Source organism: Podarcis melisellensis, assembly GCF_964234715.1.
Source record: "Podarcis melisellensis genome assembly, chromosome: 3".
NCBI lineage: Eukaryota > Metazoa > Chordata > Lepidosauria > Squamata > Lacertidae > Podarcis > Podarcis melisellensis.
The window spans coordinates 99,011,554-99,035,817 of NC_138530.1; the positions used below are offsets into that span (position 1 = coordinate 99,011,554).

Sequence of the window (24,264 nt, forward strand, 5' to 3'; positions counted from 1 at the left end):
CAGCTCGGGATCTTTTCATTGCTATTAAAATAGGACAAGGATGGGGAGTTGCTTTGATGTGCTACCAATAATAATAATAATAATAATAATAATAATAATAATAATAATAATAATAATAATTTATTTATACCCCGCCCATCTGGCTGAGTTTCCCCAGCCACTCTGGGTGGCTTCCAATCAAGTGTTAAAAACAATACAGCATTGAATATTAAAAAATTCCCTAAACAGGGCTGCCTTCAGATGTCTTTTAAAAAGAAGATAGCTGCTTATTTCCTTCACATCTGAAGGGAGGGCGTTCCACAAGGAGGGCGCCACTACCAAGAAGGCCCTCTGTCTGGTTCCCTGTAACCTCACTTCTCACAATGAGGGAACTGCCAGAAGGCCCTCGGTGATGGATCTCAGTGTCAGGACTGAACGATGGGGGTGGAGACACTCCTTCAGGTATACAGGACCGAGGCCGTTTAGGGCTTTAAAGGTCAGCACCAACACTTTGAATTGTGCTCGGAAACGTAATGGGAGCCAATACAGATCTCTCAGGACTGGTGTTATGTGGTCCCAGTGGCCGCTCCCAGTCACTTGGTGAATCATGGCTAGCACAGAGTGGATATGGCCACGAAAGCAGAAAAACAGACAGATTTTTAAAACACTCAGTCTTTGCTGCTGTCATGTTAAAAAGGTAAAGGTAAAGGTACCCCTGCCCGTACGGGCCAGTCTTGACAGACTCTGGGGTTGTGCGCCCATCTCACTTAAGAGGCCAGGGGCCAGCGCTGTCCGGAGACACTTCCGGGTCACGTGGCCAGTGTGACATCGCTGCTCTGGCGAGCCAGAGCTGCACACGGAAACGCCGTTTACCTTCCCGCTGGTAAGCGGTCCCTATTTATCTACTTGCACCCGGGGGCTGCTTTCGAACTGCTAGGTTGGCAGGCGCTGGGACCGAGCAGCGGGAGCGCACCCCGCCGCAGGGATTCGAACCGCCGACCTTTCGATCGGCAAGTCCTAGGCGCTGAGGCTTTAACCCACAGCGCCACCTGTGTCCCTTGCTGTCATGTTAAGGATGAATAAAAGGCTCACTTATTTGCTTTAAGCTTCCCTAGGGAAGGTAAAAAATGTTATATAAGCATAAGTGAAATGAAATGTTCTTGTTTCTCATGGGTTGAATCCAAATGTTTCCCATCTAATGAAATAATTCCCACCCCCCGATGGAAGAAACTCCTGCCATACAGTGAAACTAACCTTTGAACCTAACCCCATATGAATGTGTTTGTTATATATAGCAAGGGGGTAGGACTGCAGTCCCCATACATTATGCTTCTAAATGTGTAGGTTGCCTCTTCTTCTTGCCACTGCTGTTATATGTAGCATGTTTGTTCCCAGTCATATTAAATGCTTCCAACAATAGCCAAATCAAAGAATGCACAGGACTTGTGTGAGAAGCATAATGTATGAGGACAGTGGTACCTCGGGTTACATACGCTTCAGGTTACAGACTCCGCTAACCCAGAAATAGAAATTGTGCTCTGGCAGCATGGCAGCAGCAGGAGGCCCCATTAGCTAAAGTGGTGCTTCAGGTTAAGAACAGTTTCAGGTTAAGAACAGACCTCCAGAACGAATTAAGTACTTAACCCGAGGTACCACTGTATAGAAGAATCATTTGGTGACTGGCACTACTATTCAAAATGCCTAACATAGTGTGTGTGTTTCTGTTGGGGGGAGGACAGATCAGAGATGCCATAGATACAAGCTGTGGCAAATCAAGGCCATTGCCCCCATCCCAAATTACTACAACATGAAGCAAGTGAAAAAAGTGAGGGGTGTATTGCAAGTTGGAGAAGCAGCAGGCTTGCAGCTTTTGGTTTTACTATTTAAACAATACTCGATACATCAGGATATATACTGAATGCTAAGATATAGTTTGTGTCAGCCTCAGTGTCTGTTAGACTCAGACTTCAATAACCTGTTAGGGTTGACAAGCATTTCAGATTTTCAGCCATGTCACTATTAATCAATCAAATAGCCAACTAATCAATTAAGCACTGAAATAGCACAGTGCAAGAAAACAGCTTGAAATCAAACTAATTACTGGCACTTTTGTCCCTCAAAATGTTAATAGCCCGTTTTCAATGTGTGGACAATTCAACTGTCTGTAGATATATCCTTTCAATTTTCCAATCTGTGGCAAATTGTAAGGAAAAAATATAGTGCAGGTGCACACATTGGCTTGGTGAACTACAACATTTCTTTCTCAATCCAAGTCACCAAATACCTGGACACTGGCTGACTAGTGACTGAAGTTACAGAAGAGAGTCATCTTCTGTAGTAACTGAAGTTACAGAAGAGAGTTGTGTGGAATCTACACACATATAAAAAAAACGCTGTGAAAATGCTTTTTTAAAAAAGGTTTTGAAAAATATATTGAATTTGCCATAGCTCACAATCGCCACCTAGTGTCACATTTCTATATTGCACTTTACAACACATTTTATTTGCAGCGATATAGCTGACTCCTTGGAAAGAATCAGTGCAACACAACCCCCTGCTTTGATACAGATTATCTTGTACTAAAATATTCATGATGAATGTTCCCACAAGGCTTTTCTTGATAACCTCTAAAGGACAAATTCACAGTCTCCCCAGGTGTCTTGCTGTATTGCTGTCCTGTTCTTATTGTTAGAAATAGGAAGTGTAGAATTCCCCTGAGAGACATCGCTTGTCTTACTGAAATTATTGTTTTTGCTCAGCATTTGTTTGATGTCTCAACCAAGTACGAATCTCTAAATTTGTCCTGGGAATGTCACTTTAGGGCAAACTCCAAACAATTTAAAGGTGTCCACTTCCCCATAAAATTTGGTAACTTTTGTCAAATGTTTTTACTTCCCTTAAGAAACTCCTTTTGGGATGTTTCCAAACAGTAGCATTCACTTTAGTGACCTCACAGGGAAATAAAGAGGAACTTTTATCCCTCCGTCATAGGAAGTCCTTGCTTCCTGGGGATGGAAGTTCTACAAGTCTCTCCCTCCCCACCAAAAAACTCCCATAACCTTTTCTTTGAGTAGGGCTCAGAGCTAAAAAAAAGACTTGACTAGCAGTTGCTGAAGTGCATTAAGCATCCTTTGCTGTCACTGGGGTAATCAACAACTTTTCTGAGTATAAACACTTCAGATAAGATAATCTGAAAAGCTATCTGTGTGCCATCTGATATTTAAATCCACCTTCTAGATTTCTACAGAACAAGGAAAATGTAATTAATGAGAATGTAGGTGTCAAACAACTTGAAGCTCTCTCTGTTTTATATGAAATTAAGACATAAAATTGAGTTTACAGTGAAATCTTTTATGTGACTACCCAAAGGAAAACCCCAATGACTTACTCCTATGTACGGTAAGCACACAGAGAAATGCAGTCTTAGCTTGCTAAGAATCTGCTAAGAGTGTTGCAGTATTGGCCATAATTCAACCAAGCATATTTATTTTATTTTTTGTTTCCAGCTGAGATCCAAGCCTGAGGAAATACACTTTATAAAAACATATTATAAAAAGCAACTTGTGAGGGTACTGAACCTGCATAATGCTATGAAACAAATGAAAATGTCTGCACAAACCACTATAAAAATAGGAAATATTATGTTCACGAAAGCTTTACAGAATGATCCGCTGTGGATCAATGGGTAACATAGTAAACACATTAAAAGGCACTAATATAGTGGTGATTCCACCGCAAAGTATGTTTTAATTGCACATTTCTTCCTGAAACATCTGGTTTGGAATGGCCTATGCATTCAGCAGATGTGCAGCTCTCTTTAGACTAAGGCTAAGGCTTTATACTAACAATGATTTATCAGTTAGATAGACTGAATCATATTAAGTGTAGGGTGTCAGTCTTTGCAAATATCCTGAAAACATCGCTGCATGTCTATTTGCATGGACAGGCGGAGTCCTCCAAACCCTGGGCAGCCCCTGTGTGGAATAATGACTCAAGACAACATACTATGGGATTAAAATTGGCCACAACTTTATTATGTTTCAGATTTGGGTAGACCTTGGCTCAGGAATTGGGCGTTTATCCCTCCAAGTCCCCTGCCGGGGATCTGGGGAACATCAGGGTTATCCAGAGGGGGGGGGGTTGGGCTAGCTCTGGAGAACATATGCTCAAGCAGAGAGAGCCTACTCCCATTACGCCGCTGTTGCAGAGGAGAGCAATGACAACCTCTCGGCGTACGGCCAAAGCCTCCCCTCAAACAACCCCTTTAATGGGGAACCCTGGTATTGCCGCCGCAAAGAGAAGGGTGCGTGGCTCACCGCTACACGCCCACTCCCAATTTAGGGAAAATAGACTAAAGGATTCCGCCTAAGGCCTGATATCGCCAAAGTTGTGATGTTTTGCTACGGGAAAGGCAAACCTGCCAATGCAGGAGAATTCCTTTCCGGCCCTTCAACAGCGACCTTGACGTAGCAGCGCCCACATACCTGTGGAGAAAAGGTTAACCTGCAAAAGAAGTCTTAACTGAGGGTGGGTAGGGTGGGAGAAGCTCTGGAGCCAACTGACGATTCCCAGGTAAGATCCTCCCCCTATTGTATGGGCAGGGTGGTCCCTCCCCCTACCTGGCCTGGTCACCTTGGCAATGCCTCCCCAGGTGGGATTGAGCAACTGGCTGAGGTAGGCGGAGACCTCCAGGTATCCCACCTGGGGAAGGCGAAGCCAAGCCTGTGCTAATGGTGTTGCATAGGGTCTAGGGGGCTGCTCACAACCACGCAAAGGGCGCCCCCCATTTAATGTGAGGAGCGGTAATTATGTGTTAGAAATGAGCATATGCATTTGTTCAGTGAAGTTGGGTGTGTCAGCTTCTCAAACTGCATGCAAGTTATGTTATTGCTCCTCTCAAGGCAACTATTTACTTTTCCTGGTCATGATTAATAAGCAACCTGTAAACATTTCTGATTATATTCAAATGTAGGCTGCTAATATTACCTATCCCCCTCACCCTGAAGATTATATTTCAGAATGACACCTACCCCAAACTCATTTAATGCTGCTCAACTTGACCCATGATGATACATTATGACTCAATCCCAATGCCCATTTATCTCAGAGGAATCCCCACTGAACTCCAGGGGATTTACCTCTGAGTAGACCTGTCTAGGATTGTGCTGTTAAATAAATAAGACAGCACAAATAAAAAGTTCACTCACTCTTCAATAAGCTCAACTCATGTGTTTCAAAGGGTTTTTAAAAACCAAACAAAAAATGCAAGCCTTAGCTGTTTGAGGAATGAGGACCTTTCTTGGTGGGGAGTGCTGCAGATTTGGCCCAATCCATCTGCATTTTAGATTGCAGTGTTTAGCAATCTGCTTCCAGGTTCCTGGTTCTCCTTTTCATTGTGATTTTAATGGAACAGATGTGGAGGTATCCCATCTTAAATGTTGTTTATTGCTCAGATTCACTAGCCATTGGGCCTGTACAAGAAGTCAAAGATTCTGATAAGCCTACTTGTAAAATTCCATTGTGTATTTGTCTTGTTTCATTAAAACCCAACTGTTTATTATTATTATTGTTGTTGTTGTTGTTGTTGTTGTTGTCATCATCACCATCATCATCCTGGATTTCTCAAGGACTGTTCAGTCCTGCAACAGCTCTGGCAAGTCTAGTGGTTATCTGCTATAGATTCTGACAAACTTAAACTGTTTATGGCTGCACAACACTCGGAAGGCAAACTTTAGCTGTTGATTGCTGAAGTTCTCAAATGTTTCAGCAAATAATCATGGTGATAATAGTTTTGTTTCTGCTGACTCTTTTCAATGCAATGTTAAAACAATGCTGATCCAAGGACTTGGAACAAGTCTTTGTTACAGCAAAATAAATGCATAAGCAAAAAGTGACGAATACACATACTCTGTGCTATATGTATGGATATATATTGGTTTAAACACACACACACACACACACAAACATATACTGGCATTCCAAATTGCTGCCTAAAATTGCAGCATAGGGACAAATTTATATTTAATCATCTATGTATTCTGACAGACACATCTCATACATCTGAAGAAACAGAAGGCTCATAACCTTTCATGTTATTCGATATTGATATTTTGATTAATGTATAACATATGCCTGGTAAACTAGCTTTGCACCATAGTTTTAAAAAATAAATAAATAAATAAATAAATTCATTTTCTCAATTCATTCTCTTAAGTCATTTCTGGTAACACAGCAAGTATCTTTTGAGAGAAAGAGAGAGAGAGAGAGAGAGAGAGAAGCACAAAGTGAGATAAAACTGCTTTATAGGAAACTAACAGCTTCAGAACACAGAAAAGGCAGTTAGAACCAGAGTTGAAGAAAATCAGCCTGGTCACTTAATCAATAAAGCATGATATGTCAGGCCTTCTTCTGCAAAGCTTAGCCATTAGAATAAAATGCAATTGATTGCTCATCTTGATCATAGTTACTTAGACAGTATGCCAAGAAAACACATTAAACGGCTAAAATAGCTTACATGGGGGAAAACAATTCAGCCAAGGTAACACAGCATTGTACAGAAAAGGGGGGGGGGCTGATAATTGTTTCACTGGACTCAAAAAGTTGCCTGTACTTGGGACTGTAATTAACTATAAACACAGTAAAAAGTGAATTTGAATACTCTGGTGTAAATGAGATATTTATTTTCATACTATATCCCACAGTTAAATTTTATTACAAATGTGTTGCTTCTAGTGCATGTTGAAAATGGATGTAACTGCAGAAGATAACTTTTTGTTTTTGTTGAAGGGGGTGGAATCTTTGATTCCCTCCCCTTTCTCAAATTTACATGATTGAATGCACAAGTTCTGAGCTGCCTTAACAAATATAAAGTAATGGCGAGGGATTACAAAATGCTCTTGCAAGTATATATGAAGTTATTTCTAATATTGGTCTGGATAGCACAGAAACTGTATCTGCTTTGTGTAAAAGGTTCAGGGAATTGTGGACCTGGCACTAAGTGGGCAAGAGACATGACAACCTTGCCATACTTCAGCGCTAATCCTGAGCAGAAATGGGCTTAAGCAACCTACCGTACTTTTCCGCCCCGGGTATAAGACTACCCCTATTTTGGGGGACTCAGATTTAAGAAAATGGGGGGAGATGGCACAGAGTTGTTGAGCTTTCTTTGCAGAGGATTGCCAACAGTTGTTGTGTCTTATACAGTAATACCTCTTGTTATGTTTGCTTCAGGTTAAATCTTTTCAGGTTGCGTCCCACAGTGACCCGGAAGTACTGGAAAGGGTTACTTCTGGGGTTTGCCGCTCGTGCATGCGCAGACGCTCAAAATGACATCATGCACATGCGCAGAAGCAGCAAATCACGGCCCACACATACACAGACGTGGGTTGCATTCTGCTCATGTTGCGAATGGGGCTCTGGAATGGATCCCATTCGCAACCAGAGGTAGAACTGTACATGGAAAAATACTGTATCCCCCCCCCCACCTGTCCATTAACACTAGTATTCCCGCAGCACCCAGTGTTCTGGCCATTTCTTACCATTGTAATGTTTCCTGTCCTAATTGACAGATGATAGACAGATGATAGAATTGATAGATGATAGACAGATAAATAGATGATAGATAGATAGATATAGATAGATGATAGAAAAATAGATATAGATAGATGATAGATAGCTAGATAGCTAGATAGCTAGATAGATGATAGATAGATAGATAGATGATAGATAGATGATAGATAGATAGATGATAGATAGATAGATAGATAGATAGATGATAGATAGATAGATAGAGATAAAATCTTTATTTGCGTCAACCACAAGGCATAGCAAAGGAATCAAATACAATCAAATACAGATATAGCTGGGTGGCTGGCTATACAAAATACGTTCTGAGAATTTACACCTATACAAATGAAAGAGTTAATAACTGTCCTTTGACCGCAAATAAAACTTATGAACAAGTTCATATGTTTACCCTGAAAGAAGTGCTGTTGAATTCAGTGTGGCTTAATCCCAGGTAAGTGAGGTTAGGATTGCAGCATACTATTCTGAGTGGGGATGGGGGTGGGTAGGCTGTTTGCCTGAGACCCTTCTAATTCCTGGATTCATCACAGATTCAATTCCTGGGGAAAACCATAATAGTTTCCTGGTGAGGTAATGGCCCTCTAAGAATGGGTCATTAAGGGGTAACCATGGAAGTGGCTCTGTGCCAGACAGTAAATGTGTGGGCCCCTCTCCCTCAACTTGCTGGTTGTTAGAAAGACAAAGGGCAGAGTTGGGAATTGAGTTGTGTGAGTTGAAGCAAGGCGGCAGGCTGGGCAGTTGTAGACAGAGCCATGCCTGATTTCTGCTGGAATCCAACACTGTGGCTATGGGAGAAGCAAGACCCCCTTGGGGTGTTAATGCTGTGAACCCCTCCATCATAGGCTCAGGTTGTATATATGCGTAAATAAGCTATATATCATAAAGATACCACATTCTTCCCTGTCCCTTCATTACGAGGAAACAAAACCCTGGGTAAATGCTTAGAACCCCCTGGAATCTCACACTGCTCAAAGGTGCGCAAAAATTTGTTAGTTGAGAACTTCATTCCCATTTAAATAAATGGATTATAAGTTAAGTCATGATTAACGTGTTATTTATTCCACTAACATAGTTTGGATGCAACCTCTTGACTCTAGTTTATATGCATAATGGACGCACTCATGATACATCAGTTCCGAAACTGCATTGGGCCAAACCATCAGACTTTAAGAAACCCTATGGGGTCCAATGCAAAAATATATATATAGTATGGTTTTAGCAAGACTGCCCATAAGTCAGTGTGGCAGTTCATACATGCACAAACACACACACAAAATGCTGCAAGATGGCCAAATGGCTTATATTGTATGGGCAGGGTGAGCGGGAAAGGCATATGCTGATTCCTTGTCAGTAGTATTGGGAAAGTCTCCTACATTTTAGAACTTCATTAATGGAACTGAAAGCAAAGTGGTGTTTTGCAGAGGTGGTATATACCAGTGTTTCCCAACCTTGTGCCTCCAGATGTTTTTGGCCTACAACTCCCATCATCCCTGACTAGCAAGACCAGTGGCAAGGGATGATGGGAATTGTAGGCCAAAAACAGCTGGAGGCACAAGGTTGGGAAACACTGGTATATACAGTTGTCCTCATATTTATAAGCATACATACGCGGCATGAAGCTGGGCATTCAGAAATGAAATGGAAAAGAACTAAGAAAACAAAAGTGATGTGTAAATCTCACTGCCATCACCAATATTACATGCGACTGGGGCACAGTTGTGTCCTGCAGTGATTATGAGTGGCTTGGCTAGGGGCTATGTTTCTCTTCACGGGAAACTTTCCCACTTGATCATTGTTTTGACGTAGGACAGCTCCTGCTCAGCCACGTTAAACTGAAAGCTGTGTATCTTCCAGTGTGGAGCTCTGCAGTTTAACCTTGTCACAGAACAGAACTGGTTACAAATATACAGAAGTTGTACTCAGAGAAAGTATTGTCACTCAGGCTATGAGATGTACATTTCCGGTTGGTTTTTGGCTGTGGTTCAGCACAGTTTAAGGACCATGTTATTCAACTTATGAGCTTTTCAGAGGAACAGTCCATCCCCACCCCACCCCCACGGTAGTACCAGATTCCTGCAGCAGTATGGTTTTCTCACTAGTTTTACTATCATTTGTGGTTCATCTGGGGTAGGTTACAAGTATTGCTCTACATTCCAGAGAGACTCTATCACCACTGTTTATCTTCTGCTGTGTCCAGGGCAGGGGTGAAACCACTGGTGTAAAGCTGGAGGTGGAAAGGGTTAAGTCTCACGCCACCTGCCCCTAACAAATCTTGTTCCTGCTGCCACTTTGCAGCAAAGAAGCAATACCTTAGTTCCCAGGTCTCTGTTTTAGGCTTTGGTCATTCAGCCCTATTCTGCGCTCACCTGGTTGCTCACATGAGAAACAGAGAACAAAACATTTCAATAATAGCTCTTAAAAATAATAATCAGGTTCAGTAAATTAATGTACGAACATAATTAAATTGGGGAAGGAAGTAGTACGTTTCCTAGGTGCTTTTGCAATGGGAAATTCCTCTTCATTTGCAACTTGATAAAAAACTTAAATTTCCTAATGTGAATGCCTAAGAGCCATTAGCAGCTAACCACTTATTCATCAAACCAAGGACCAAAAAGAGAGAGGGAAAAATGCAGTGTAGGCTAATGATGAAAGAAAGCTTTTGCTCAGCACAGCAATCTTAAAGTTCACGGTGTGAGATGCACCACCTTGCTATATATAAAATCTGAATTGTTTCTGGAAATACGTATTTAATTAAAACTGTCATTTTTCACCCTGCTGGCAGCAGGCACCAGCATGCGTCCTCATCCTCATGTCTCTTATCAGCAAATGTGCTATCTAAGGCGAAACAGCAGAGGGAGATATAAATATCTCAGTAGAAGGTATTATATAAATATCTCAGTAGAAGGCCTGGATTCTCTTTTCAATACTCTGTATATAAGGGGAAATTGACATTGCTGCTCTTTTCAGCTGTGTCAACCTGGCTGCATTCGCTCCCATCATGTGCAGTGCAATGTTTATCTCTGCAATGTCATGTTGCCTAAGCCGTTACCATTCTGAAAAGAACAACACCGCTCAGGGGCACTTTTTCAGAATGATCAGTGCAACCTGAAGGGGTTGGCTGAAAACGTTGAGGGGCACGGGCTGGGGCAGCTGCAAGACACATTCCCAGTAAACGACTGAAAATGAGGTGAGCCCTGCTGGATAAAGGCCTAGCTTCAGACTTCTCTTCCACCAGTTGGTCTACCAGATGCCTATGGGAAGTGCCTATGGAACAGCAGGTGGCGCTGTGGTCTAAACCACTGAGCCTCTTGGGCTTGCTGATCGGAAGGTCAGCGGTTCGAATCCGCGCGGCGGGGCGAGCTCCTGTTGCTCTGTCCCAGCTTCTGCCAACCTAGCAGTTCGAAAGCAAGCCAGTGCATGTAGATAAATAGGTACTGCTGCAGCGGGGAAGTAAATGGTGTTTCTGTGAGCTCTGGTTTCCAACAAGGTGTTCCATTGTGAAATAAGCAGTTTGGTCATGCTGGCCACATGAGCTGGAAAGCTGTCTGGGGACAAACACCGGCTGCCTCGGCCTGAAGCAAGATGAGCACCGCACCCCCCCAGTCGCCTTTAACTGGACTTAACTGTCCAGGGGTCCTTGACTCTCTTTTTTTTTGTTACCTTTTATGGGAAGTGTGCAAGCAGGGAAGGAGCACAGTAGCCCTTGAACACTTGTAACTGGTATTCAGAAGCATGCTGCTTCCAATACTGGGAGTAGTACACAGTCATCGTGACCAGCAGCCATTGACAGCTTTATCATCATTATTTATATATATATAAAATCCCTTTTTAAAGTAATTGGTGTAAGAAGTCAGGGAGGAAACAGAATGGAGGTCTATCATCAGGCAACACACCATTCTTGCTGATAGACTCCATGTCTGATCAGGACACCACCTGTTTCATAGACACCTGCTCAGTGGCGGAGGAAGAGTGGCGAGGGGGTGGTCCACCCTGGGTGCCAGCCTGGCTGGGTGACATCACTGTGGGAGGGTACCTCCCCATTGGGATGCTCGGGCGGGTGCCTACCCAATTAGGACAACGCTCACATGGGAGGCTGCCTCCCCCCTGGGATGTTCGGGCGGGTGGGCACCTACCCAATTGGAATGATGGCTTACACGGGCAGCTGCCTCCCCCTTGGGACGCTTGCATGTGCAATGTGCCATGCCCCAGCTGCCACGGGTACCGAAGCCCCTTCCTCCGCGACTGCACCTGCCTTACCTTTCTCCAGACCTACTTAACCCATTGCACTGAAACCAATATTTGTGAATTGACACGGCTTCATCTTGGTCAGTCATCCAGGAATTCACTGCTACAAGAGCTGGTGGCAATAGTCATTGACATACAACTTTAAAAGGGGGATTAGAAAATTCATGGTGGATAAATCTATGTTTTTTTCTATTAGGCATGGTAGCTTCATGTTCAAAGTAGGGATTGGGGTGGTGGAGGAGAAATTCACTTTGGTACACTAGACAAAACTAGACAGTTCAAACTTCCCAAAGTAAGATGTGAACTGGAACACAGCTATCATTCGAAATTCACACTTCACACATTTTTAAAGTTCTCTAGGGGAAAAAAAGTGTAACAAAATGCATATACTAGGGCAAAGTGTGCATAATGCTGCACATATCCATGAAAATAACATACAAAATGCATTATATTAGGGGAAATTGCATGCAAAAATGTGTATGTTAGGCAAACCTGCATACAACTGTATGTATATTGGGTGAAATGTGCTGACAATTGTTAATAAGGAGATACATAAACACACACACATTATAAGTTGATGTGGAAATACGACAAACTGAAAGTCAGAAAAATGAGAAAATGATTGGCATTGGCTATTTATCGCTGATTCATTTATCGCTGATTCGGAGGCAGTACACTGATTATGGAGGGAAAAGAATGTGAGAGTGATATTTCCTCTACACTCTGCTTATGCAAATAGGATGCTAGCCTGAACTAGATGGTCCAGTTGCTTGATTTACCTGGACTATTGTTTTGTTCAAAATGCATAATCAGAAAGAAGAAGAAGAAGAGAGAAAACCAGTATGACAACAGCATCATATTTCCATTCTTCCTTTCTTCAGAGTAAGATGCTCTCCCTGGTGTCAGAAGTTAAAGTATGCCATTGTTAATTTCATGTGCTAACCTGGCTGTGGCTGGTTCAGATTGCTTCTGTCATAACAAGTTTAAAGAGCTCCTTGGTCAATTTCAAGCTCATATGGAAACTGTCAGTCATGAGGTCCTATTCTTTGAGGAACAGATGACTGACGCCAAAGAGCTCTATAACCTACTGGAATGTGTCAGCTCATTACTGGAAGGTGATGTGAAATCTCTACCAAGAATATAGATCTAGTTCAGCTTTTACATTCCCATTTCACATTCTTACTTCCCTCTTGTGTGGCTTAAGTTGGAAAAAAATCCACATGAACAGTCTTACAGGCCACGGGCTACCACCATAAAATAGAAGATAATTAATATATTCTTGCCATGGAAGTCCACACTGATGCAAAATTAAAGGCATGTTTTGAGCATACTTGTAGTAATCCTGCAAACAGTACTGAGTAAACCTATCCACAGTGCAATGTGTCCTTAGTTAAAGTACTACTCAATAGTATCAGCATCTAAGCCCCTGTCTGTAGAGGGCAGCTCTGCTCCAAGGCTCAGCCCTGTGACTCCCTAGTAATGGATAAGTGTGTTGACCAAACAGGAGGAGGGGCTGGACAGCTGGAGATTGAGAAGCCAGATGGGCTCACCCCTGTCCCATTGCCAATAGCTTTGTGCTGCCTCCACCATTGGGCTCAGTCTCATCAGGAGAGTATCGCATGCTTCATCTTGTCTTTAAAACCTGGTGGGAGGAATATGACCAGTTGTCAAGACATATTCACAGCTTTAATCTGGTCTTGGTCTCATGGTGTCATTGGCAATCTGTACCTATAGTCTGATCTGAATAGCTATAACCCCTAAATAAATGTTCTTCCCTACACATATGGAAGAGCCTCTGTTGTTTCTGGGACAGGAGCCAGGACACACACACTCCCTCTTTCTCCCTCTCTTTGAGGAGGGAGAATTCTATAATTCAGACTAGTACACAGGTTGTGCTCCTCCTGGCCAGGGGCCAGTGGTTAAAAAAACTGTAGAACATCATGGCCATGAGGAAAATTACATACTCTAAATGATTTTGGGATGGAAGAGAACAAACAATCCCAGCACTCCAGCAGAACGGTTGGTCTTTTACTACATACTGTGGGTTAAACCACAGAGCCTAGGACTTGCCGATCAGAAGGTTGGCGGTTCGAATTCCCGCGATGGGGTGAGCTCCTGTTGCTCAGCCCCAACTCCTGCCAAACTAGCAGTTTGAAAGCATGTCAAAGTGCAAGTAGATAAATAGGTACTGCTCCGGAGGGAAGATAAACAGTGTTTCCATGCGCTGCTCTGGTTCGCCAGAAGCAGCTTAGTCATGCTGGCCACATGAACCGGAAGCTGTACACTGGCTCCCTCGGCCGATAAAGCGAGATGAGCACCGCAACCCCAGAATCGGCCACAACTGGACCTAATGGTCAGGGGTCTCTTTACCCTTTACCTAGAATAAAATAAATAATGAAATAACTGTGGATAGTCCTTAGCATTATGTAGTTTGATAATATGCATGATATTACTTGTATCGTATAATATCACTTTATACAAGACATGATTTAAAAAATATTTTGTCATCAAATAATTCATTATTAAAAATATTAAAATATGGGGGAAACATACTTTGGTTGCATTAGTTTGATTCATAATTCCTTTCAAATGCTAGCACATATATTGCATTATTTCTATGGCTTTATTTTTACCACTTACATCTATGATCTGTTCGATACAACACTCAGTTAAATTGAGGAATATAATATGATTGTCTACTCCAACTGACCTCAGTAGTTAGACAAGAATGAAAACAGAATGCACCCGAGCCTTCACAGTGTCAAATTCGAAGCTTTAAGAATGCATTCATTCTGACTAATATATCCACCCTCTGTTTGTGGCCCTTTTTGCTAAACTTAATATTGACTATTTTAATGCATTTTGTATTAATAAGGTCTGTGTTTACCAAAGCATCTTGGGAACAAAGCAGAAGATAATGCAACTTTTGGCAAAAAGTACAGATAGATAGCAATGGCAGTTCTTAGAAGGGGAAGCTTTCCGCACTAGTCTCGTGTCACACTGCAGCGACGACAAGAAGTTTAAGCGGGTACATCAGATTTTCATGAAGTAGTGCATTGGAAAATGATCAATATCTGGCCTGCTTTAAAACTGTAAGACAGCATCTGCTGAACTGTAATTATGGGCAGAGGTTTCAGTGGCTTGCTGGAAGCAACGTACAATTCAGACGAATATACAACGAACAAGTACTGAAAGCTCATTTGGAAGAGCAATCCATCATTTGTGTCAAACATGACAGTGCGATCATGCAGTAAATGTGCACTGTGTCAGATGTTGCTGATTAAAAAGATATAGCACTACTATTGAATCATGTGGATGCGCTTCTTTCTGTGCCACCTGTGGTTGCTTACATGCATTTGAAGAAATAAGAACGGCAATCATACAGAAAATATAAAAATGGGGTGGGGAGGGGAAAGGAGGATCTATACACATAAAATGAGCTTCTGCTTCAAAGAACACAGCACGGGGAAAATAAAGTTAGACAATTAAACTAATAATGTCCTGATGTGAATGAACCAAAATATTAACCAACGCATTAATATCACAGTGCAAGATTTATACAGTATTCTCATTACACAGGTTAATGGCTCCCCCCAACTATTTTTGAATTCAGAGTTTCAAAATTCATTTTGACAACCTCTGTATTGTGGGTTGATCATTTTAGTAGTGATGTCAAGAATGCCATATTTCTCTTCAAATAGCTCTTCTCTCATTAGCTCAGGGTCTTGAAAGATGCTTTCCGGTGATAATTCCACAACACTGGGTAACTGCTAGACTCATGTGGCTTGTTGATATCAGGTATCAATTGAGTGGGAATGATCCGCACAATTGGCCCCAGCCGTGTGAATCATGGATGCTAGTAGTTCCTGGATTGGCATGAAACCTCCTTATGGTGAAATAGCTGCTAGGCCGATGAAGTAAAGCGACACAATGCTCTAGTCATACCAGTATTTCTTATCAGTGTTGATTCTAGTTATGAGGCTTGCAGTTCAAGTGGGGACCAGCTCTGATTTGAGTACATTTACTGCTTATGATTTATTCAGTGCTTCTCTTCCATGACATGACAAAAAAGAAAAGGTTGAGAGCCAGCTCCCAAACCACATTGTAGGCGGAAATGGGACAGAACATCCTTTGTTCTGAAAACATGTGAAAACGGTACAAAGTAGACTTGGACTGATCAGTGCCTGAAGATGTATGCCTGAAGGTGTATAATGGTGTTACCAGTCATCGCCATAAACAACAACACTGTTGGACAGTCCATAGGCCTGCAGAATTTTATGAGCTGTATTAAATCCTAAACAACTTAGGTCCAATATACCTAGGAATGTCTTTCACCTCATGACCTGTCACAGTGCCGTGCATTGCCTATGGACAACTTAATTAAGAGTGCCATTTGTGTTCCAATACTGCACACATCTAGAGATGCTTTATTGCTAGCCACAGTTCTGGCACTCACTGCATTTAAAGAGCCAGGAGAGTCCAAGCATCTTCCTGAAGTGACAGGACTTAATACCAGTGCTGGAAAACAGGTTCGTGAATAATAACCACCATATTAATGTTTCCATTTTAAATGTATCTTTAGGACTACAGGTCGTTCATAAAGTTTGTCAATCACCATATGGGGATATGACAAAGCTATTCTTCACAAGATTTCTCAGTTCTTTGAGTTTTCTAGTCCATATCCCTATCCTTTTACTGTTGCCAGGTTTAATTGGACTTCTGATATAATTTACAGTGGTAGCTTGGTTTTCAAACTTAATCTGTTCCGGAAGTCCGTTCCAAAACCAAAGCATTCAAAAACCAAGGTGCGCTTTCCCAAAGAAAGTAATGCAAAACAACCCCTAAAATAGCAATTTAACATGAATTTTACTAACAATACTATTGATCCATAAAATGAAAGCAATCAAAGTACTGTACTATAAAATAAATAAGACAGTATTGTAGATGATAAAAATAATAATAATTTTTTTTTACTTGCAGTGATGATAGTAATTGCTTGGATGGGGGCTTTTATTCATTTTTGCAGTCACACAATCAATCACTCAATCAATCATAAAATGAAGAACAATCCATAGTCCCAAAAACGAAAAACCCACACCAACAAAAACACAAAAAATAGCAAAAACAAAAGCACCAAATATAAGCCCCAAATATCACCTCAGAACACTGCAATCGGAAATGGAAAGCTTTGATTACAATTGGGGGGGGGGACACAAATTAGCAGCGCAACAGTGAAAACGGGAGGAAAAAGGCTTTGATTACAATGGGGGGGCGCAAATTAGCAGAGCAACAGTGAAAACGGGAGGGAAAAGGCTTTGATTACAATGGGGGGGGCACACAAATTAGCAGCACAACAGTGAAAACAGGTTTGCAGCGTTCGAGTTCCAAGTTGTTTGGGAACTAAGCTGTTCGAAAGCCAAGGTACCACTGTATTTAAATGTTCTGTATGTTGCTCTGAATGCATTCATAGAGAAGCAGGGCGAAATTGTTTTAACTGAAAGTAAACAAATATATGATCAACAACAACAAAATGCCTTGCTCTTTTAGGCCCTGTCTTTCCACAGACCTCTCTGGGGGTGAAGCGAGACTTTATAAGACACACAGAATTGCTTCCACTATGTCCTTCTCCACCCTGTGATGTCTAAAACAACACATTGTGTAATTGACTTCATCATGCTGTGCATGTTGCCACCAGCCAGCGATATGAGGTTGGCCCAGGGAGACACACAGCAACATTATTGTATCACTCTTCATGTTGTATTATTTCTACAAGGAAAAGAGAACAAAAGACGCAGTACCGGTAGCTGTTAGAATGTCTGCTTCTGACATGACCCATCCATGGCAGTTATACATTACAGGGATAAAAAAAATGTGTGTCACAGGAACATCCCAATAACGGGGGGGGGGGGGGGAGAGAACTGTACTAGAGTGACAAATCATTACAAGTGAGGAGAAGGAAGCAGTTCAAAGATTGTTGTTTTTTAAACGAGATGTAGTTTTACAGGTAGTCCTTTGGGCAAACTAAAAAAAAGAATCAGAGTATATCAATAATTCAAAGCACAACAATAATGTGGGTCTCTCCTCATTTCTCCTCTGCAAAAATGAGTACAGCTAGTTTCAGGTTTTGTAGTTAGCTGCCGAAGTTAAAGATCTCCATTAGCACAGGTCTGAGCTGATCAGCCTACAGTGGTACCTCGGGTTAAGTACTTAATTCATTCCGGAGGTCCGTTCTTAACCTGAAACTGTTCTTAACCTGAAGCACCACTTTAGCTAATGGGGCCTCCTGCTGCCGCCGCGCCGCCGGAGCACGATTTCTGTTCTTATCCTGAAGCAAAGTTCTTAACCTGAAGCATTATTTCTGGGTTAGCGGAGTCTGTAACCTGAAGTGTATGTAACCTGAAGCGTATGTAACCTGAAGCGTATGTAACCTGAGGTACCACTCTATTTTGATTCCTGTCCTTCTCCTCTTCCTCTGTGTCACACATCACCTGGCAACTCAGGGAAACGGTTTCTTCCCTTGAGCGCGCGCGCTCTCTCTCTCTCTCTCTCTCTCTCTCTCTCTCTCTCTCTCTCTCTCTCTCTCACACACACACACACACACACAATGTACAGGAGGAAGTGATTCCCAAAAGAGTTGTCCAGAGATCAAGAGTGCAACATCCATAGGCCCACATGAAATCAGAAGACATTTGGGAGAGATGATGATTCGAGGATCTACATCCATAGGTGTGCTTTTATAGTCCTAGAAAAACTCATAGTGACTTCAGTCTGGCCTTGTGTGAAAATCCTTACAGTAAGGAAATGACTTTGTCAGAAACATTCTCTTTCCAGGTGCATTTGCTTAGTACTTCTAAGCATATGAAGAAAAGACACCAGGGGATAGAAGATGGGAAGTAAGTTCTTTCCCCCCTAATAATAATAATAATAATAATAATTTATTTATACCCCGCCCTTCCCAGTTCAAAAACCAGGCTCAGGGCAGCTAACAACAAATTTAAAACACTTAATTATAAAAACAGCATAAAATACAGTATAAAAACATGAATAACAATAAAATTCAAAAATCAGTTTAGGGGAAATAAGCATTAGATAATCCCCAGGGCTAGCTGGCTGAATTGGTCCTACTTGGGCCAGAGAGGAGGCCAAGGGAGAATTAGCTGTGGGGTCCCAGAGTGGGTGATCTTCATAAAAGGGGAGGGGGAGGGAAGGGAAGGGAAATAAAAGTTCAGGCTGAATTCAAATTAAAGGCCAGGCGGAATTTTCTTAGACACTCAGCCTACTGTTGTATAATAACAAATCAAATAATGTAAATGGCTTGTCACTAATAGATAATTGTGGAAGCTTTTTTTTTTTTTTTAGAATTGTATCTATGGAATCAATGAGGTATCTGTGATTCAAGATGAGAGGATTTTTTAAAAAAAAAATGTCAAGCTTCAGTTTGCATAAAGTAGTGATTCAGGTGACTGTTTCAGCTTCTTGCGGAATTACATTCCCTTTGTAAAGAATTGTCATTTTAATGGAAAAAGCCCTTAAATTACACAGGATTGTGAGAGAAGAGATAGCATCACCTTTGAAAACCATACCATTTAAGTATAATTTAGAACCATTACATGTATAAAAAAGTAGTTTTCAGTCAGATATTGTCATGTGAGCAGTACTTGTTGCAAAGCAGTCATACACATGGAACACAGTGATCTGACAAATATACAAAATATTTCAGCTCTTCTCAAATATTTCAGGTTGCAACTTTATAGCAGTGTTTCGTTCTGCACATCATTACATCATTCACGATTTCAAAATGTGCTATCCTGCTCAGCTCCATTGCCCCCCCCCCCCCGGTGCAAACGTTGGTTAAAAACCCAATGAATTTTAGACACATCCTGTTTCACATATAGTAACTTATGAATGTCAAGAGAAGTTTTTTAGGGGTGTAAGAGGTTGCCGTGCATAGAGGTGTGTACATTTGAAAGATCCATTGTGCATGCACAGATGGCAGCTTCAGGAATAGGACCTGAGAGGCGTTTCAAGTGCAGCGAAGCTACACATGTAACTAGGGCTTTTTGTTTTCAGCTGGAACTCACTGGAACTCAGTTTTGGCCTCTCTCAGGTGGGTGCCATTGCCATTACAGTGGTACCTCGGGTTAAGAACTTAATTCATTCTGGACGTCCATTCTTAACCTGAAACTGTTCTTAACCTGAGGTACCACTTTAGCTAATGGGGCCTCCCACTGCCACTGTGCCTCCACGCGCCACCACACAATTTCTGTTCTCATCCTGAAGCAAAGTTCTTAACCTGAGGTACTATTTCTGGGTTAGCGGAGTCTGTAACCTGAAGCGTATGTAACCTGAAGCACCTGTAACCTGAGGTACCACTGTATAAGATAACAAGAGAGCCGTCCATGGTGAGTTCCAGCACCAATTTTTCTAGAAAAATAGCACTGCGTGTAATGCAAAGCAGGTGAGAACATCCCTGCCACAGATATCTCTGGTGTGTTCAACAAAGTGTTACAGCAATGTGCACATGTGGTTTGAAATGGAGTGGTTGGGGAGAGAAACTGTGTTTTAAGCTGCTAATGTGTGCATAGCCCTAGATAGGAAATGTTATAATCCACTTCCTTGTAGTGCACATGAAGGAAGGACCACTTCCTTAATTGTGTACATGAAAACGTCTCGTCAAGTTCCAGAGTACCGCAGAAACCTAACAGGCTGGGTCTCTGCCTATCACAAAGCAAATGAAAGCGGGGCAATGTTCTGAGATGCCAGTGTTGTGATACTTTAAATAAATGATGCATTTGCAATAGTATAAATCATCTGCACCTGATTGCCTCTCCTGGCAGCCTATTACAATACTTGCTGATTGTGACAGCAAGCGGCATTTTTGGCAGCTGATCATTTTCACCAAGGTCTAGTATAGGGCTAAAAAGTGTTCCTTTCTTTCTTTATTGTCTAGTCGCATTTAAAAGTGCCGAAGGCCCTACAATCTCATAAGGCAATCAATGTGACTTTATCCTACTTGAGCGATGACATCTCAGTTGGTGGTAAGAAATAGGTGGGTTGGTACACAACTTAATACAGAATAATGTCGGGTAAAACTGTGTAGCCACTTGTTATGTATCTTTAATATATTAGACCTTATAAGCTACACCGTTTGCAAAAAAGAAGGGAAACTAATCTTCACATGTAATGGAAGACTTTGTATAGCTTTAATACCGGACAATTAGAGGTCAGAGTTCTAAAGCTGTTCCCTGACAATATGCTTAAGTAAACTTAAAAGCTTTGTCCCGTCACCTGATTAACCCTGACAGGACATTAAAGTGAGTTCAGGGAGTCACCAAGACTATCTATTGTCAAAGACTTCCTAATAACACTGTGATGTCATAATCTATTAAACCGCCACACTGTGGTTTCCACCCTGATGAGAGTCAGAGTGCAGCAGTATTTTATGATGAGAACTGCCCACATGTGAATTCTAAAAGAGCTTTTTCTTCTTCTTTGTAGAATGATGTTACTTTTCTGTACATGATAACAGTGCCCAGTGAAGACAATTAATTGCAAAAGTCTCTCTCTCTCTCTCTCTCTCTCTCTCTCTCACACACACACACACACACACACACACACACAGACAGACACAGACACAGATTATTTTGATGCAATAGATGTATTTTACACAGTGCTTTCAGTATCACAAAGGATTTTGCATGCATTGAATGATAACATTTTCTTAAAAGCTGGGCCATGGCAAGTCCATTTGCTAATACACTTTTCACCACAGGGGCTAAATCAGGAGCCAGCATGATCACAAGTGAGTCAATACTGAAGTAAACTGGTAGATGAACAGTCAGCTAAGGAATCGATCAGCCATAAGTGTGGGAGACTCTGGTGCAGAAAGGATATAAAGAAAGAGTTCTCCAAATGAAGTTAACAGACAAAGAGGGGTGTCCTTGTTAAAAATCTAATTGATGAAACCCCGTGTACACTTATGAACATTTTTTCCCCTTGTACAAGAAAGATAAAGAAGGGGGATCCTAAATTCCACACAGTCCTCCAGAATCATTTAGAAGAATAAACTAATGAGCTTAAGTCCTCACTGTGGGGAGAAGTAATCTGCTTTTGAAGAATCCATTTGTAGCCTGCTGCTTCTTTACCCAAATAAGAGAAGGGATTAGCACTTAAAAGTAATTTATAACCAATGGGAGACAATGCTTTGAAGGCCTGTGCATAGTGGTCCTTCCCATTCTTTTCAATGAGGGGAAACACCTCCCATTGTGGACATGGAATTTTCTTCCCACATAGACTAGGGTGGGAAACCCCATTACATACCAAGTTTCACACCTGGTGGTGCCAACCCAGAGAAAGGCATGCACAACAGTAGGCTCAGTTCATGCCAGACACCTGTTTTTAGAAGGAAGGGTGGCCTCAATACATGTTCCCCTTCTTCCACTTTGAAAGAGGACATGGTGAGCTCAGGAACAGAGAAGGACAAGGTTCAAACACACATTTCCTTCCTTCCACTGCAGGCCGTTTGAGCATAGCCAGATTGGACAGTTGGGTGGGCTAAACCTATCTTCAGGGATTGGCTGCTTGCTCAAGCAAATGGGAAGCCAGTGTGTGCAGCTGATCCTGCAGATTCCCACCCAACAGCTGAAGGGGAGAGAGCTGCTCTCTGCTTTTGCACCCTACCTTTCAGGCAAACCCCCTCCTGCCCAACAGGTGATGGGGTGGGGTGGGGAAAAAGAGTAACAACAGACCCACTTCTCACTTCCTTTCCCCACCCTTTCTCTGGGTACAAGTAGTGGACCTTACTGATGCCCTGTGTGAAGGCAAAATTCGGCACCTCCCTGCCTCTTCTGCTCCATTCTAAATCATAGCTGTGGTGCTCCGTGTGCTTGGGGCCCAGTGTGACCGAACCAGTCACATCCTCCTAAATCCACCTCTGCTGTGTGTATCCCATGTGCGCAGTTCCACATGTGGGGTGCAGAGATACAATGCAAGATACCCCATGTACAATTCAGCACCCTGAATTTCCAGTCCTGCAACCCCATGGGATGGTGGTGCTTAATGATAAAATAATTTCTCCTTGATGGCTAGCTGCCCTTATTATATAATAAATACGTAAGAACATATGGCGCTGCCTATACCAGATCATATCTCTGCCCAGCATGGTTTACACTGAAAGGCAATGACTTTCCATGATCTCAGGTAGATGCCAAAGATTGAATCTGGGACCTTATGAATGCAAAAGCACCCCCTCCACACACACACACACACACACACACACCAAAGATTCACTGCCATATCCCATAGGATAAGCAGGAGAAAACTGGAAGGACTCATCCATATTATTATTATTATTAACTGCTTGTTTTATTGATAATTTGGCATTCATACACTATTGAATTTCAAATATATTTGACATTTGACATTATACCCCATATTAAAATCACCGTGCAACAACAAGCACTGCTGACCTTTTACTGAGATATCTATAGCACTTAATAGATTTTTGTGCACTGAAAAATTCAAAGTGTACTCTAGACATACAGTTCAAAATAAATTTGCATTCGGTATGCAGTGCAAAAGTTATGCTAATGAGCACAATAGCACAATTTGTACCAACAGATATAACAAAATGCAATCTTTTGTTCTTTCCACCAAATGTGAATAAAGAAGCAAATATTGTTTACGAGTAAGAAAATAGGGAAAAGCTGAAGGAATGCAAGATCAAGCAAAATGTGTTAAAAATATCTTTTTTGCTTGGAGTTCGTATCACTGTAGCTTCTTTCACTCATGTGTTAGCTGGCAGCTAGCTAACGGTTACACACTGGCTAAAAAGAAGAAGTTTGAAACTCATTTTAGCCTACTTTATACTTCATTGTTGAACGGTGGTCCAGTATAGTTGATTGTTTACTTTTTATGGCATATTTTACAGGGTGTGGAAGCACTTGATTCTTAATAACGCCCCCACGGTACCCAAACATTTTACAGTGGAGAAGAAGGACTCTCATTGCAGACCTGCCGTTTCTCTTACTCAACCTTCTGCTTCATTGATTCATTATTTATTGTAATATTACGGAAGAGGGTAGCTATAAAGAGCATTCTGTATATAATTTAGTCATATTTATTGTTGCTTATTTATGCTTAGTACTTGAGGCTAGCAAGCTAGCGACGCAAACTAATAAGAGTTACTGTGCCCAGAGGAAGCATTCAGAAACACCAAATGTAGCCCAATAGCTTCAGCCAGTGTGAGGGCAAAGGACCTGAACTAGACTGAGGGCAGGTTGTAATTACATCAATGGCATTTATGCAGGCTCACGCCAACATGATAAGAGACATCAAGAACTATCTATTCCAGCCCTCTCCCTCAGTTTCCAATTGCAAACACTGAGAGGAGGAGGATAACGGAAGCCAGTATATATTAAGATCTATGGAAGCTGAGCTCCCTCTCTACCAAGCATT

At 41.8% G+C, this 24,264-nt stretch overlaps 1 protein-coding gene across 1 annotated transcript in view; it reads right to left on the minus strand.

Annotated features, from left to right (window-relative positions):
• Window positions 1-21,544: 21,544 nt before the first annotated feature.
• LOC309367252 (CUB and sushi domain-containing protein 1-like) overlaps window positions 21,545-24,264 on the minus strand; it is a 401,610-nt gene continuing 398,890 nt past the window's right edge. Inside the window, exon 4 of the mRNA XM_081906663.1 lies at window positions 21,545-21,684. Within this exon, the coding sequence (XP_081762789.1) occupies window positions 21,647-21,684 (38 nt within the window). The 3' untranslated portion in view covers window positions 21,545-21,646. The remainder of the gene's footprint in view (window positions 21,685-24,264) is intronic.